At 42.4% G+C, this 14,302-nt stretch overlaps 1 protein-coding gene across 1 annotated transcript in view; it reads left to right on the top strand.

The window, feature by feature from the left end:
- The window catches only part of dph1 (diphthamide biosynthesis 1), a 51,705-nt gene that overhangs the window by 30,234 nt on the left and 7,169 nt on the right, over positions 1-14,302 (top strand). Inside the window, exons 5-9 of the mRNA XM_061073138.1 lie at positions 2,912-3,066; positions 4,996-5,117; positions 8,961-9,029; positions 9,670-9,826; positions 12,210-12,310. Coding sequence (XP_060929121.1) covers positions 2,912-3,066; positions 4,996-5,117; positions 8,961-9,029; positions 9,670-9,826; positions 12,210-12,310 — 604 coding nt within the window. The remainder of the gene's footprint in view (positions 1-2,911; positions 3,067-4,995; positions 5,118-8,960; positions 9,030-9,669; positions 9,827-12,209; positions 12,311-14,302) is intronic.

The raw sequence follows: 14,302 nt of genomic DNA, 5'->3' as shown, positions 1-14,302 counted from the left end.
CAAAAACTTGATTTTTCTTTGCTTTTCAATCAATCAATCAAGTTTTATTTGTATAGCCCACATTCACAAATAACAATTCGTCTCATGGGGCTTTTGTGTCAACAGTACCCTTATATGCAGCAAAGTTTATTAAAAGACATTTTTGTTAATGAAGTATCAATCTTTATTGTCTTTATTTTCAGTCATCACATTCCTTGAACAACCTCAAGCTAAATTTAAAAGCTGCTTGCTAAATAATAGCAATTGAGAATTTGTGTCATTCATAATCCGATTAGTCGATTAATCGTTTCAATAATCGTTGACTAATCGACTATCAGAATAGTCGTTAGTTGCAGCCCTAAAGTGAATCCTGCGTAAGAGCCGAGGAATCAAATAAAGGCAAAGAAATAGGCACCAAAGTAAAATGAGATGTTAATTGATGGAATTTTCCTACAAGAACTGCAGATTGTCTAGTGTATGTGTGTGTGTGTGTATCTACGTGTTTCTGACCTTCATCCCTCTATCATGTGGACACCATCTGAACTGTGTCCCAAGATGTCAGACACCTGTGGGAGATTAAAGTCACTGTGTTGTGGCTGACTCACAGAGAAAGCGCCTCTCCCGCTCTCTTTTATTTCCCTTTCATTTCCCCCGTGGTATCACCTTTTGAATATTGGTGTCACCTCGTCTTTTGTCTTCATAAAAGCAACAAGGCAATAACAGTGTCGTCATAAAACCAGGTTTTATATTTATAGCAAGACTGGGAATTGATTCAACCATATTGGCACTTGCATATCATTACGATTAGTCAGAAAAAGAAAAAAAAAAGACCGAGATAAAAAGTGACAAGGGTGAGATTGAGTAGGCGAGAAAGAGAAATAAACCCAAAATAAAACCTGTGTTTATTTGCCATTTATTTAATTGGAATCATTTAGGGAAATGGAAAAAGCGCAGGGGTAAAACCAATAAATAAGACTGGCATGACGTTGCTCAGATAAAGCCAGGCCAGCTGTCGCAGCTTTAAGTATTACTACACCATCTTCCTCTTCACAAACAGATCCGCACTATTTTGGTGGCATGATTCATTTTCAAGAAGAGCTTCATGAAACAAAACACTTGGATATAAACCAAAGGGCCAGTTAACATTCATATATGTCCATTACGTAATATTTATGCTGTTCTACTACACACATTGATTCCGTAGCTGCATTCAAGCCGTTAAATTCACCACTTATTCAATGCAGCAAATATTACAGCCGAGTGAAATAAAACTTTGATTCTGGTTGAACTGCCAGACAAATGATTATTATTATTATTATAATATAGATGAGCACAGCACAATCTAGAGTGGACCCAGTTTGTAAGGCATCGATTTGCATCGAACAGGCCAGACCACCATTAGGTCCAACCTTCTCTTAGTCCCACCTATTATGACTGTGGCTGCAAATTTGTTTGCGTGGACACTTACAAGCAGCTGCACTGAGCGACATTATCGCCATAACGCACAAATGAATAAAACCCATTGATGGCGAAAGCGAGTCCTGTCCATCCCATTGACCGTGTCTCTAATTGCAGCGTCTAAATGCTCTCAGGCTGCCATGCTAATGTGAGCACGGATCGATGTCACTCTCCTTTGCCCTTTCACATTCTCGAGTGCCTATAAACACACAACAGACAGCTGTTAGTCTTAGTCCGTTGTTTTTTTGTTTTTTTTTACTCAACCCTCTCAACCCTTTTTAGCCTCATGATATATTTAACTCCTTGGTTTCTCACTCGTCATGTGGCTCGTGGCTCGCGGCGAGCTCACCTTTTTAAGTACCTATCCATCCCCATCCCTGCCCTCTCTGCTGAGATGTGTGCCCATTCATCACGTCTGTTGCCTGTTAATTGACAACCCACCCCCAACCCTGAAATACACGCACACGCACACACACACACGCACACGCACACGCACACACACACTCACACACACACACACTATCCCATTACCTTTCCCCCAACCCTGAAATACACGCACACGCACACACACACACACACACGCACACGCACACGCACACGCACACGCACACACACACTCACACACACACACACTATCCCATTACCTTTTCCACTCCTCTCCTCCATGTCCCATCTTTTGGATCTTATACAGTACATTATTAAATCACCTACCCTCTCCCATAGAATTGAATTTCAATGTTTTTCAGTTTACTTTCAGAGGGATTTCCTATTTCTCACATTCTTCAATTCTGTTTCCATCCTATCTGCCATCACTTCTTTGTAAACATATGTATCTCACAGCTCTTCAGTCTCTCCCGGTCTCCTCCTCACTATTCACCCCTCTATTTTCTACCCTCTTGTCATGCTTTGCTATCTCCTATCGCTCTCTCCCTCAGCGTTGCTGTAATCTAGGCCATCAAGTGAGCTGCATGTGCTTATAAAACATTTGCATCGTAGTGGGCCATTTGCGTAATTACAATATAAAAAAAAAAATTCACCAGAGGAAGAATAATTATGATTATCAATTCTTCGTCCTTATCATGCCCCTCTTCCCCTCGTTTCTTGGACTCTCACCCACTTTCTCAGCATCTATATCAGAGCTTCTCTCTCTCCTTGGCGCTTGTGCGTCGTAAATGGCCTGTGAAATTAATGGCATTAATAGTAATCGCATGTGTCCTTCTCCTTCCCTAAATAATTGAGGTCTTCGCATGAGTTCCTGTGTGTGTGTGTTCCGGAGACTCACACAGAACAGGGTTTCAGTTAAAGCGCACGTGTGCCTCCTGCGAGCTACACACGCGCGCACCGCGGTCCCATATAGATGTTTCGCACGTTAATGTTTGAGGCTCCATAAATAGTGTACATACCACAGGCTTACCTGACATAACAGAGTGAATAATTCATCCGTTTTTTCCTTTTGTCTCTGTTTTTCCTGCAGTCCCCATAGACTCCACGGCAGGTATCAAGATGCTGTACGTGTTTGTGGACATCCAGATGGACAACGCACACTTCCTGGACACGGTCAAGTTCAACTTCACTCCCGGACAAACCCTGGCACTCGTTAGCACTATTCAGTTTGTGGCAGCACTGCAGGTGATTGAACAGCAGGGACTGTATATGGCTGTATGTGGTGTGCATGAGTCCATTTTTGTGCAGAGAAAGCTGAGGCTGTTGGACTGTGTCTGTAGTCAAGTATTTTGTGAAGAGAACAGTATGGGATCACATGCGCGCACAAACACAAACATACATACATACATTCTTGTTCTTCTGGGTTTTTGTTCAGTGAACTTTCCCGAGTTCGTGGCTTTCATGAACAAGCTCACACACCACACTTAAGATCGGTTCAAGAGTGGGTTTTAGAAATCCAGCAGCAGTTATTTTCGATCTGAAAGGTGGAATGACCTTGGAAGGCCTCTCGGTTCAGCATCGTGCTCGGCTGCTCTTTACATAAGCAGCAGCAGCAGCAGCAGCTATAGCAGAACACACGTTTTCATCTATACTGCCTTCTGCAGCTCTCGCTTGCTGTGTTGCACCAACACCACTGTGGGCCTTCACTCATGTAACCACAGATTATTTTAAAACCACGCTCTGCTTGTGTGGGTCATAATTTATGTTGTGGTGTTTGAGTGTATCCATCCATGCATATGCATATGTATATGTGTTTGTAGTCGTGCGCTTTATGTTCTGTATGTGTGCCTCCGTCTCCATCTCCTGTCTCGTGCTGTGTGGGCTTGTTGAGGTTGCGCAGTATGGGCGAGAGGAGCTGGGAGTTCATCTGTATTCCCTGTTGACCACCTTAAATTAGCTTTAAACCGTTCAATTTATTCTTCCACCTCCGAGCACACCAATTTTTTTTGCCTGAACCATTTTCTCATCTTCTCACCTTGCAATAATACATTTAAGAATTTTGAAGAGGTCAATTCTAGAGATCCCTTTTCAGAAATTATTTATTTCCCTAATGGTTTTGAATCATAAAAGAGAGTTATATACATTCTGTATTAGTATGTTATGCATGTTGCTGGATAGTGAATGATGCTTCTGAGAGAGTTAATGATCCCTTCAGGGTCACTGTTGGGGCGACACTTTACCTTTTCTATTTCTTTAATTGGCCTCTCTTCATCCTTTATCTTTAACTACTTCATCCTCGTTTTCCTTCTGGATACATATCCCATATAATATGGCTTGATTTCATACATTTTATTTTTCCTCTGTTTCTTCTCTTAGTTGTTCTTTAGTCTTTATAACAAAATGAGACAAATTATTGGTCCCACACACTGTGTTATGATGATTATGAAACATGCTGAGATTGTCTATATTTAAAGTTTTTTGCTGGCCTTTATCATCGACTTTTTAAAGATGGACGTCATGACTGCTCCTAAAAAGTGAAGCCAAATCATCTTCATCACCCCCTAGGTGGCCGGCTGCAGTATAAACCATTAACACCATCTCCTCCATGTCAGTGGATGTGACATGGACCAAAAAGTACACATTAAAAGTTTCTCAAAGTTGGTTTCTGTCATTTAAGGTGGTTCTTAATACTATGATTGTTCAAGTGTTCACTGTCCAGTAGGTTTAGATCTAATTTATACAAATTTCCTGATCAACAGCTGAGACTGGCTTGCGATTGGCCGAGCACATGTATTGGCGGAACCCCAGTTCTGTGACTCCACGATCACTAAAGCACAGAGTCTCTTTCCAAATAACGTCAAAGCTGCAGATGGTCGCACCCGTTTTTACGATATTTTGATATATTTTTGTACAAAGAGAGAAAGAGGACACGTGTCGCCCATCTTAATATAAAGTCTATATGCTTTATACGTAAAGTCTGTACAGTTGTCAGGTTCTAATGGTGTGTACAAGTTATGAATAACATCTAAATCTATAGTGATACTTAGAGACAATCGCTTACAGCAATGCCAACTGAGGGCAACTTGAAAACATGGGAGTAGTTTAAAGTTGAGACACACAAAACCTATGAATCTCTAACTTTCTTTCTCTCTCTCTCTCTCCTCCATGTTACAGGCTGTGAGTGCAGTGCTGAAGTCAGACTATGACATCCTGGTCCCACAATGTCGACCCCTTTCACCAGGAGAAATCTTGGGCTGCACCTCCCCTCGCTTGGACCGTCACGTCAACGCCATAATGTAAGAAATCTCCTTCCTCCTGTCTTCCTCCACATAGTTTCCACCCGGGCCCTGTCGTTTCTTCCTGTTCGTTAGCGGAGATATCCAGATATACAAAGACAGCCAGCCTTGAGTCATCCAGTCACAGCCCCCTCCCACTGTGGGCTACAATAATTACCCCATGCCATTACCATGCCCACCCATGTGACACGTGGAATAATCAGTATGACATCACACCAGTCACACCAGACATGGCTAACAGTGACAACTAGTCATGTCTCGCTGCTTCCGATCAGGCTTCTGTTACATCCAGCCAGAAACAGCCAGATGCTGATCTACCATGGCAAGGCTAAAAATACCCTCACACTGTGGAAAGCATTGAATTGTAAAAAGCCAGACGGACGCAGACACTTCTGGTTGTTTCAAAGCTTCCACAATACATCCAAATGCTTTCCAATTTCACAGGTTTTAGCAAAGTATCGCACCTACTGTGCTGTTGAAATCAATAAACGCCTGTAATTTAGTTTTTGCTTGTCTGATGGTCCATGAATTTCCCCTTAATTTCCCGTAATTTGGGGGAAAAGTTGTTTAGAGTCTTCAGTTTCTTTTTACATAAGAACATAAACACGGTGTCAAAGTGATGGTTATCGGAGTGTGCTGCAGGGAGGAGTCCGCTCCGGCACAGTAACAGGTCCAGGCACCAATCAACCTTTCATGCAGCTCCACGGTATCTTGTGCTTCATGGTGCTCTGCGAGTCGACGGAATTCCCCGGGTATAATTACTTCAATTATATCTGGGTGCTTCAACCCGAGTACGTCTGATCCGCACACATCTGCCATATGATTAAAACCTTCCGGTGCATGACATTAAAAACCGGCTACACAAGGACAACCTGTGCTGAATGCATGATCCGGGCCCTGTGGGAGACAGAGGTAATGTGCCTGTGTCTTTGCTCATGTGAAGGGAGTAAAAAAGGGTTAGGGTACACATCACCTTCTAATTTAATGTGTGTTGTCTTTGATGTGCGAGTCGGAGTGTGTAGGGGTGCGATGGGAGAGAAAAAATCGATTCGCCTGCCTCAGAGTCGGCGCGCTGCTCTCTCTCCCCATGTCCTCCCTCCGTCCCTCCCTCCCTCTGAAGTGTCTTCACACACATTTTCAGCGCTCTTATATTTGTGCACTTTACCTTAATTAATTGATTATCCTCTATCTCCAACAAAGGCTGCACATAACAAGCTCTTTTTAGGAGTGCAGGGTTTTGTTCATCACCTTCAAAACGACACTAAATTCATTTTTAACATCTTAACCTTAAATAGCAATTAGCCAGTCCTCCAAAAATGGTATATGCACAAGTTATAATTGCGTTTTTACCAAAGCTTTGAACTACTTGAGCATTATGGAGAATGAGGAGGGGTCCATTAGTCTTTGAGGTTTGTCTGGAAGCCTCAAAAAAGGGCCAAGTCTGTCTCATTTTATAATGAAGAAGTATTTTAGTCAGAAGTAGGATGTGTTCATAAAAGCTCAGAAGTTCACTGAAAGGAGCTATAAGAAATGATCTGGAGACCATTTCGAACTGCTGCCTCTTCTCCTGCTCTCCCTCATCATAGAACATTATGAAGATGAAAATGTGAAGATTGGGTGTTGCATAGCTCAAAGACATTCACCATTATAGCGACAGCGCTTTTAACACTGAACAATAGAATATGGATGGAAGGTCTGTGATCGTAGAGCGAGCTGCAGTCGAGCGCTCCTCTCAAAGCTGCAGAGAGCGGAGGACAGCTGTGGCTGAAGTGCAGCATTGTTGGGAGCGTCATCGTGTGAGGGCCTTGGATGTTGCCAAGCAAAGAGAGGCTGTGCTCAAGTTCATTATGTGTTTTTTTTCAGCGTTTTTTTCCTGTACACACGACCACTGGAAGGAATATAGATGAGGGCAACTAGCCACAAATACACAAAGAAAAATACATTCGCAACGAAATAAGTTGAGGAATCTAGATAAAAAAATGTATATTAGACAAGAGTTCAGAATTTGTCTTTTTTTGTGTCTACCAGAAGTGATTAACAATGGAATTTGTGAAATACTATATATAATACTTATTGCCTCTAGATTTCACTAGCACCTAAACGAGTGCTTCATTAGCCACTCTTACCTCATCCACGTGTTGTCAGTAAGATGTTATGAAGCCCAGTGTCAGCAGCTCCTGAACGCACAACCAGAAGAGTAGCTCAAAAAGTTATTTCAATAGGAGAGCCAACAAAATAACAATCCACCTCGCTTGGTGCAGACTGTTAAAATGGATCTGTTGCATCTCATCCGTGGTTTGTGCTCCCGTCAGTGTCAGACGCTTTGGTCAGTACATTACATTACATTTCATTTAGCTGACGCTTTTATCCAAAGCGACTTACAATAAGTGCATTCAACCCTGAGGGTACAAACCAAGAACAACAACAATCAAGACAGTACAATTTCTTCGAAATAAAGCAAAACTACAAAGTGCTATAAGTAAGTGCCATTTTAGTGCTACCAAAGTGTTAGTTTCAAAAGTGGTTAGTTTTTTTTTTGTTTTTTTTAAAAAATTTTTTTATTTTTTTGTTATTTTTTTTTTATTCAAGGTACAGTCGGATGTGTTTAAGTTAATCTATATTAGTGCTGCATTCAGTCTTGCAGAACCAGACTGGCTAGCCAAACCATACCAGCTAGATTTGTTGTGTCATGGCTCGGGCTCGCACGGCTGTTCCTGGGACAGGCTCCCTGATCTTTATTGATGATGTAACCCATGTTGGAAATAACTCAGAAGAAATGGTTTACGGAGGAATGCATCTAAACGTATCTGCGGGATTTCCCTCATGACCCGAAACCCTATAAATGACTTCATCAGGGGTGAAATAAGTGGGAGGAGAGCCAATAACCGGACCTTAACCTAACAAAGCAGCACCTCCTGTGAAGAGGAGACTGAAGAGAGAAGCTCCTGAAACAAACAAGAGCTGAGAGAGGCTGCAGTAAACGGCTGGACAAGCATCGCATATGAATAATACAACAGTTTGTTGATGCTAGTGGCTCGAAGGCCTGATGCACTTAATCTAAATGTTATTCACTTTGAGTTGCATTACTTTTTCTTGCAGAAAACTAAAGTAAGTCTAATGTCCTTAGTTGTTGGAGAAAACTAAATCTAACTATCAGGGAAAAGAAAAAGAGTTTAAGTTCTGAACTATTGTCTCATATTCATCTTTTGGTCTTGAACCCAAATGTCAAACAGAAGCAAAAGAAGGACCTTGTCGATCCAGCAGCTTTGGAGGGGACCTGCGTTTCAAACCACCCACACAAGTCTGTTCTCAGCTGCTCTTAACACTGACCAATTAGTGGGTTTAATTCCATGTTCTGTCTCAGTAGGCCTAATGAGACTGTGCAGTAATGAGTGGGGTACCGACCTGAGCCCCCTCTCACTAACAGCAAGATTCCACTCAGCATCACCCTGAGAGGGGGCTTCATGTAAGAGGGCTCTGCCTGAGCTTGTGTTTGCAGGCACCAACATGCCTCGGTGTACTTATGGTTTGTGAACTCTTCCGCCGCTTTTGCTCTGGTGAATCCACTGCCCCAGACCCGGGGTTAATTGGGAGGACTCGGATTCTCTGTTAACACCAAGCTTCAGTCGTCGGGGTCATATTCTTCCTGGAAAGCAGAGATGGGCCGGACGCCAGGCTCAGGCCTCCTGCCTCTATATCTCCAGGGAAATTGTCAGAATGGGAAAATAATAGGCCAGTGTTTATTATGATTGCCTATTTAACACTGTCTAGAGTGGCTTCACTTAGCGCAAATTATTTATTTTCTTCACCCTGAACATTGAATTGATTGGTGTTTTTCTCTAGTTATCTAGGAGATGGAAGATTTCACCTGGAGTCGATAATGATCGCAAACCCAGAGATCGCTGCCTACAGGTACTGTGAGACAAAGTGCCACCTTTTCTACTCTGGTTGTTGCATTTCTCTGTAATTTATACACTGACAACATCAACAACATGTTCCACTCACACACAATTTGGGAGAAAGTGTTTGAAATGCAAAAGGTCACTGAAGAGTAAAGTAAACAACACATTCGAAAATATGTTTGGATACCTAGTGAGATACTTCCAACAAGGTTTTCTACGTAGATAAGAGTTTTATTAGGCTACTTAAACTTTGAAAAGTCCTTTGCTGTCATAATTACCTTCTTACAGTGAGGATAAAGTTCCTTATTTTCTATGAGGTCTCGTTTGTATGCAGAGTGAAATCCTGTTGTTCTAGACATGTGCTCCACCGCACAGATCACAGGTCTCTCTCACAAACAAGATTCTAATCTCAAGTGAGACCCTTGCACCGAAGAAAAAGAGATTAGATTCTCAAAAATACCTCCATTTTCACCAGAATACACTGACTGCTGTCATACTCTATGGTTTTTCATGATTGGATTTGTTCATCTCTTCTTGCATTTCTGTCTTCAAGCTAGATACTTGAACAATAGGCAGTTATGTGTACTATAAGGTTTGTCTGTTCATGTCTACGTGCATTTAAGTCTGTGTGTATTTGTGTTGCTTTGTAGATATGACCCGTACAGTAAGGTTTTCTCCCGGGAGTACTATGACCACGAGGCCATGCGTACCTTAAGACTCCAGGCTGTCGAGAAGGCTCGCTCAGCCCAGAGATGGGGCCTGATCTTGGGCACGCTGGGCCGACAGGGCAATCCCAAAGTCCTGGAGGTGAGTGACTGCTCCATCCTCTCAACGTGTCTGCTTGTCCCGAGGCCTCTTATGCAACGGCTTGTAATATTTTTCAGATTGGTGACATGAAGTGCTAATAAGAGAGGCAGTCTTCATTCCAGGAGCTTATTATTTCACATTTAGGATGATGCAGCCGAACAGCCATAGATATTCTATCCTTCATCCCACTGTTGGCCTAGAGGTTCGCTGCTCTGGATGTCCATTTAAGCAAAATTGGCCACGTCAATGAGAAATGATCAAATCTGAATAAATATTTAAAAGCCAGAAAAATACTTTACGCTTTCTCCTTCAAGTGAATGTGAAAGTCGTCTCTGACTCTTGGTGCCCGCTCTGTACGATTTTGAAAGCGATAACACTTTGTATCCAAGGCTCTGATCAAAGTTGCTTTTTGTATGCATCAGTTGTTCACATCAGTTCAGAATCAGAAGTCATAAATTGTATGTGTGTGCACACTCTCACACGCTTGTCCATTAGGTGTAGACTCGTAAATCTTTACAAGCCGAAGTCTGAGGGTATCAATCGATTGACCGCGAGGCCTCAACTGCTCCGAACCCGCAGCTGCTCCTTCACTACCTGTTCTATTGCTCTGTTCATTCTCTCTTCTTTGTTTTATATGCCTGAATTTGGTATTTCTGTAATCTTCTTTTTTAGATATGTTTTGCCTTTGCCTTCTTTACATGATCAAGTCTGAAATTAATCTGAATAACCTCATGCAGCTCCACTTGAACAAAAGAAAAAAGGTTTAAATTCATACCTAATTTTATCACTGCAGCCTTGTATTGTTGTGCTCCTGTTTCTGTATAACCAGTCCTCACAGATGAAGTTAGCAGTCATGTACACATTCCAACCAGAGAGTGAAAATGGAATGGAATATGAACAAAATCTGTTTACAAAAATAGACCAGCTTTCCCATAGTGATGTGCTGTAGTGTGAATGTGTTAAATAGGGAGATAGCGCTCCCTGCGATAAGAGCACAGTCGAAGAAATGTCTCGTGACACTCAAGGACAGTGGATATCAGAAAACACGACACCTTTATCTCTCCAAAGGAACATTTAGTTTCTCAGCAACCTGCATTCCTGAATAAAACCTTCGCCAAAACCTCCAAGGCAGAGGAGCACAGTGTCTTGAACTGGCATTTTCACTTACTGGTTAATTAAATGAACCCGAGTGTCTGGATGCGAGGGGTCCGATGCATATTCAAATGTCAAGCAAAGCTGAGGGCTAAAAAAGTGGCCTTATTGTTGTTGTTTTTCTTGTGTGTGTGGTTATAAAGGTTTACAATTGTATCCCTCGTGATGTTGTGTAAGAATAGAGTGAAAGCTCTGTGTGTATCCTCAGCAACAATCAAAGTGTCCTCAGTGGATTGTGCTGTGCTTTGCTTTGTTTCCAGTCCTGTGATCTTTATGGACATAGTCTCTAGGCAAACCCAAGGAGTCAAGACATCAGTGGGTGGGTGGGTGTGTGTGTGTGTGACTGTGTGACTGTAGGACTTGTTCTTTGCTGATGATGTAGTTCTGTTGGCTTCATCAGGCTGTGACCTTCAGCTCCTTACTGTAACAATTTACTGTTGAGTGTGAAGTGATTGTCAGCACTTCTTTCTGAGGGTACTTTACTTTTCAGGAACAAAAAAAACAGAACAAAACGTCTGGGAATTAGTCGCTCAAATATCACTTGACCTTGTTTCTCCGCGAGTGTACGATGTTGTATGAGATTGACGGGTAGATTGTGTCAGCGATAATGTGCTGGATTATCATGAAGAGGGAGCCTGAAGCAAAGCTGCCCTCTCCTATAGTTTTAACTCTGGGTAATTACTGAAAGAAAGTTGCTATGAGCAGTTGCTTCTGGGGGAATGAACATCCGTAGAGAGGTTGAAGTAGAACCACAGCCTTTGTTGGGATCTTATCTGGATACTTCTCTGTGGAGGCATTAGGCCAGAGCCAGCTGGACAGAGATCCAGAGAAAGTCCCAGAATATGCTGGAGGGATTACACACCCTGACTTGGCCTGAGAGCACCAGGAGGAGCTGAAGGACTTCTGGCAGCGGAGAGGGATTTGTCCGTTACCTTCCTTAACTTTCTCTCAGCACATTGTAGACTTGGGTAAGCAGCGGAAAATAGAGGGATGGATATATGAGGGTTCAGAAAGTGAGAGCTGGATAAAAAAGTCTTTCTGGTAAGATCGACTGTAGATCAAAAACTTTAGGATGACCCGTAGGAATGCTCAAAGCACTGTGTGTGTTGGGGGGGAAGTCACGTGATCTGCAACTTAGCACTTAATGCAGTGGAGATTCTACTAAAGGCAGAGTTGTGTTTGATGGTTTGACAACTGGTACATTTACTTGACCGTCTTTTTCCTCCTATAGCACCTGGAGTCCCGGCTTCAGTCGTTGGGCAAGTGCTTCACTCGAGTGCTCCTGTCTGAGATTTTCCCCGGCAAGCTGGATCTAATGTCAGATGTAGATGCGTGAGTATGAAGATACACACACACACACACACACTCACACAAATGGATCAATCCAACACAACATCACCTGTTTTTGTATTGTGGCTTTAATGAACACCTATGTTTGGCCATGTGTTGCTGGCCCCTGTAAATATACACCAACCCTTGCAGAAGAAAACCCAAATGTTGTGTTTCTCATGAAGACAAACAAAATTACCAAGACAACACCTTCTGCTGGTTTACAGCCTTGCAGGAGAAACCGAGGGACAATGCACTTAACATTTTACTGTTGTGTTTTATCTCCATTAAGGAGTTTTCTCATCTATGTCTCTTTCTTAGTTAGTCTGTTTATTTGTCTGCAGGTTAACACAAACAGCAGTTAAGTGGTTTACATCAAACTTGGGGGGGGGGGGGCGATGGAGTATGAACCTATTAAATTTTAGCACCCATCAGAGTAGATCCAAAACAACAAAATCACTTTCCTTAACCAACTCAGCACTTTCAACATCTTTGTCAATTGCTCAGGAAATACCGTTTAGATCTTGATGTTGTTTATGTTGTTGACATCTAAGGGTTTGTACAGTTTAATGCCGATTAGCAAACTCCTTTCCTTCTCCCTTTATCTTTCTGTGATGAAACCTAGACAGACGTGTGGGATTGTTTGGCCTTGGCGAAGGCACGCTCTCTGCTGAGTGCCATTCTCGTTTGCACTGAAGGACTTAAAGACTTTCTTATTCGTGATCGGTTTCCCTTGTCCGCCTGCCGGCTTCCCGCACCATTAAAGTTTCAATTAGTCCTTAGTCTTCCACATGAAACTGAAAAACGTCTTCCCTGGACTCATCCTTTTCTTTCTTTCCTAATTCTTACTTATCGATGTGTGTGTTTTCAATAAAGCTGGGTAATATATCTTTCCCTTTATGGAGCCCAGCAGAGATATTATGATCAACAGCAAGTAGGCACCTAGACGTTGCATTTGAAAAATATTCTGCAAGCATCATTAGATCATCGCATAATTGGAGAGTGGGCATATTTTGCCTGTGCACACGATAATGAGGAGCTTCATAAACAAAATTGACATTCATGTCTTGGTCACATCCCATTCTTTTTCCCTTTGTAGCAAAAGCAAATGGCCGGGTGTAATGAACTCGGATGCTTGATACAGTTCACTTATCATAGACGTTTATACATGATATGCATGAAGAATCAGTTAAAATGCTTACTTTTCACTGTGCTCTCACAATTAGGCTGAGCATAATAATAACCAAAACCGAAATTAGACTTGCCCTCGCCCAAGATGGATTTTTATTTATTCATTTTACCTTTTAGGCTCCAAATTCTTTCTTTTTTGAAATTAAAATATTTTTTTTGCCTTGTACCTGAAACCAAAGAAACCGCAAACACTTTCACATCACACATCGTAAGAACTGAGCCTGTCCTGTGAGACGTCACTGATGCACACGAGGATCTCGTCAATAATACGTGATCATTATAATCACAGCGGCAGCGGCTGAATTATTCTGCTTAGTACTTCAAGGAAAAGTGCTCCGGCTTGAAGGCTTCTCTGATTTATTTGACCTCCAGCCACAAGAGCAGAGGTGAAGATGGACAAGGGATTAGTGAGACACTGATGTGCAACAGCTCCACTCACACTCACGTGCAGGCACTCACGTAGTCCCACACACACACACACACACACACACACACACACACACACACACACACACACACACACACACACACACACTCACACTCACACTCACACTCACACTCACACTCTCACACACACACACACACACTCTCTCCTGATCAGCCTCTCACCATGGAGATCTGGCCGATCCATGAGAGGTGTGATGTGTGAGGCAGGAGTGGGTGAGAGAGGGACAGAAGGTCTGAGAGAGACTGAAAGTGAGTTGAAGAGAGAGAGAGAGAGATGCAGAGGTAGTTGAGGGGGCTGCGTTATCAAAGCGAGTGATCGTGGCGAACGCAACATTTTTTTATTTCTTTGTTTTTCGG

The sequence above is a fragment of the Limanda limanda genome, chromosome 6, assembly GCF_963576545.1.
Source record: "Limanda limanda chromosome 6, fLimLim1.1, whole genome shotgun sequence".
Classification (NCBI taxonomy): Eukaryota; Metazoa; Chordata; class Actinopteri; order Pleuronectiformes; family Pleuronectidae; genus Limanda; species Limanda limanda.
The sequence above is the reverse complement of the archived record's forward strand: the minus strand, read 5'-3'. Positions and strand labels throughout refer to the sequence as shown.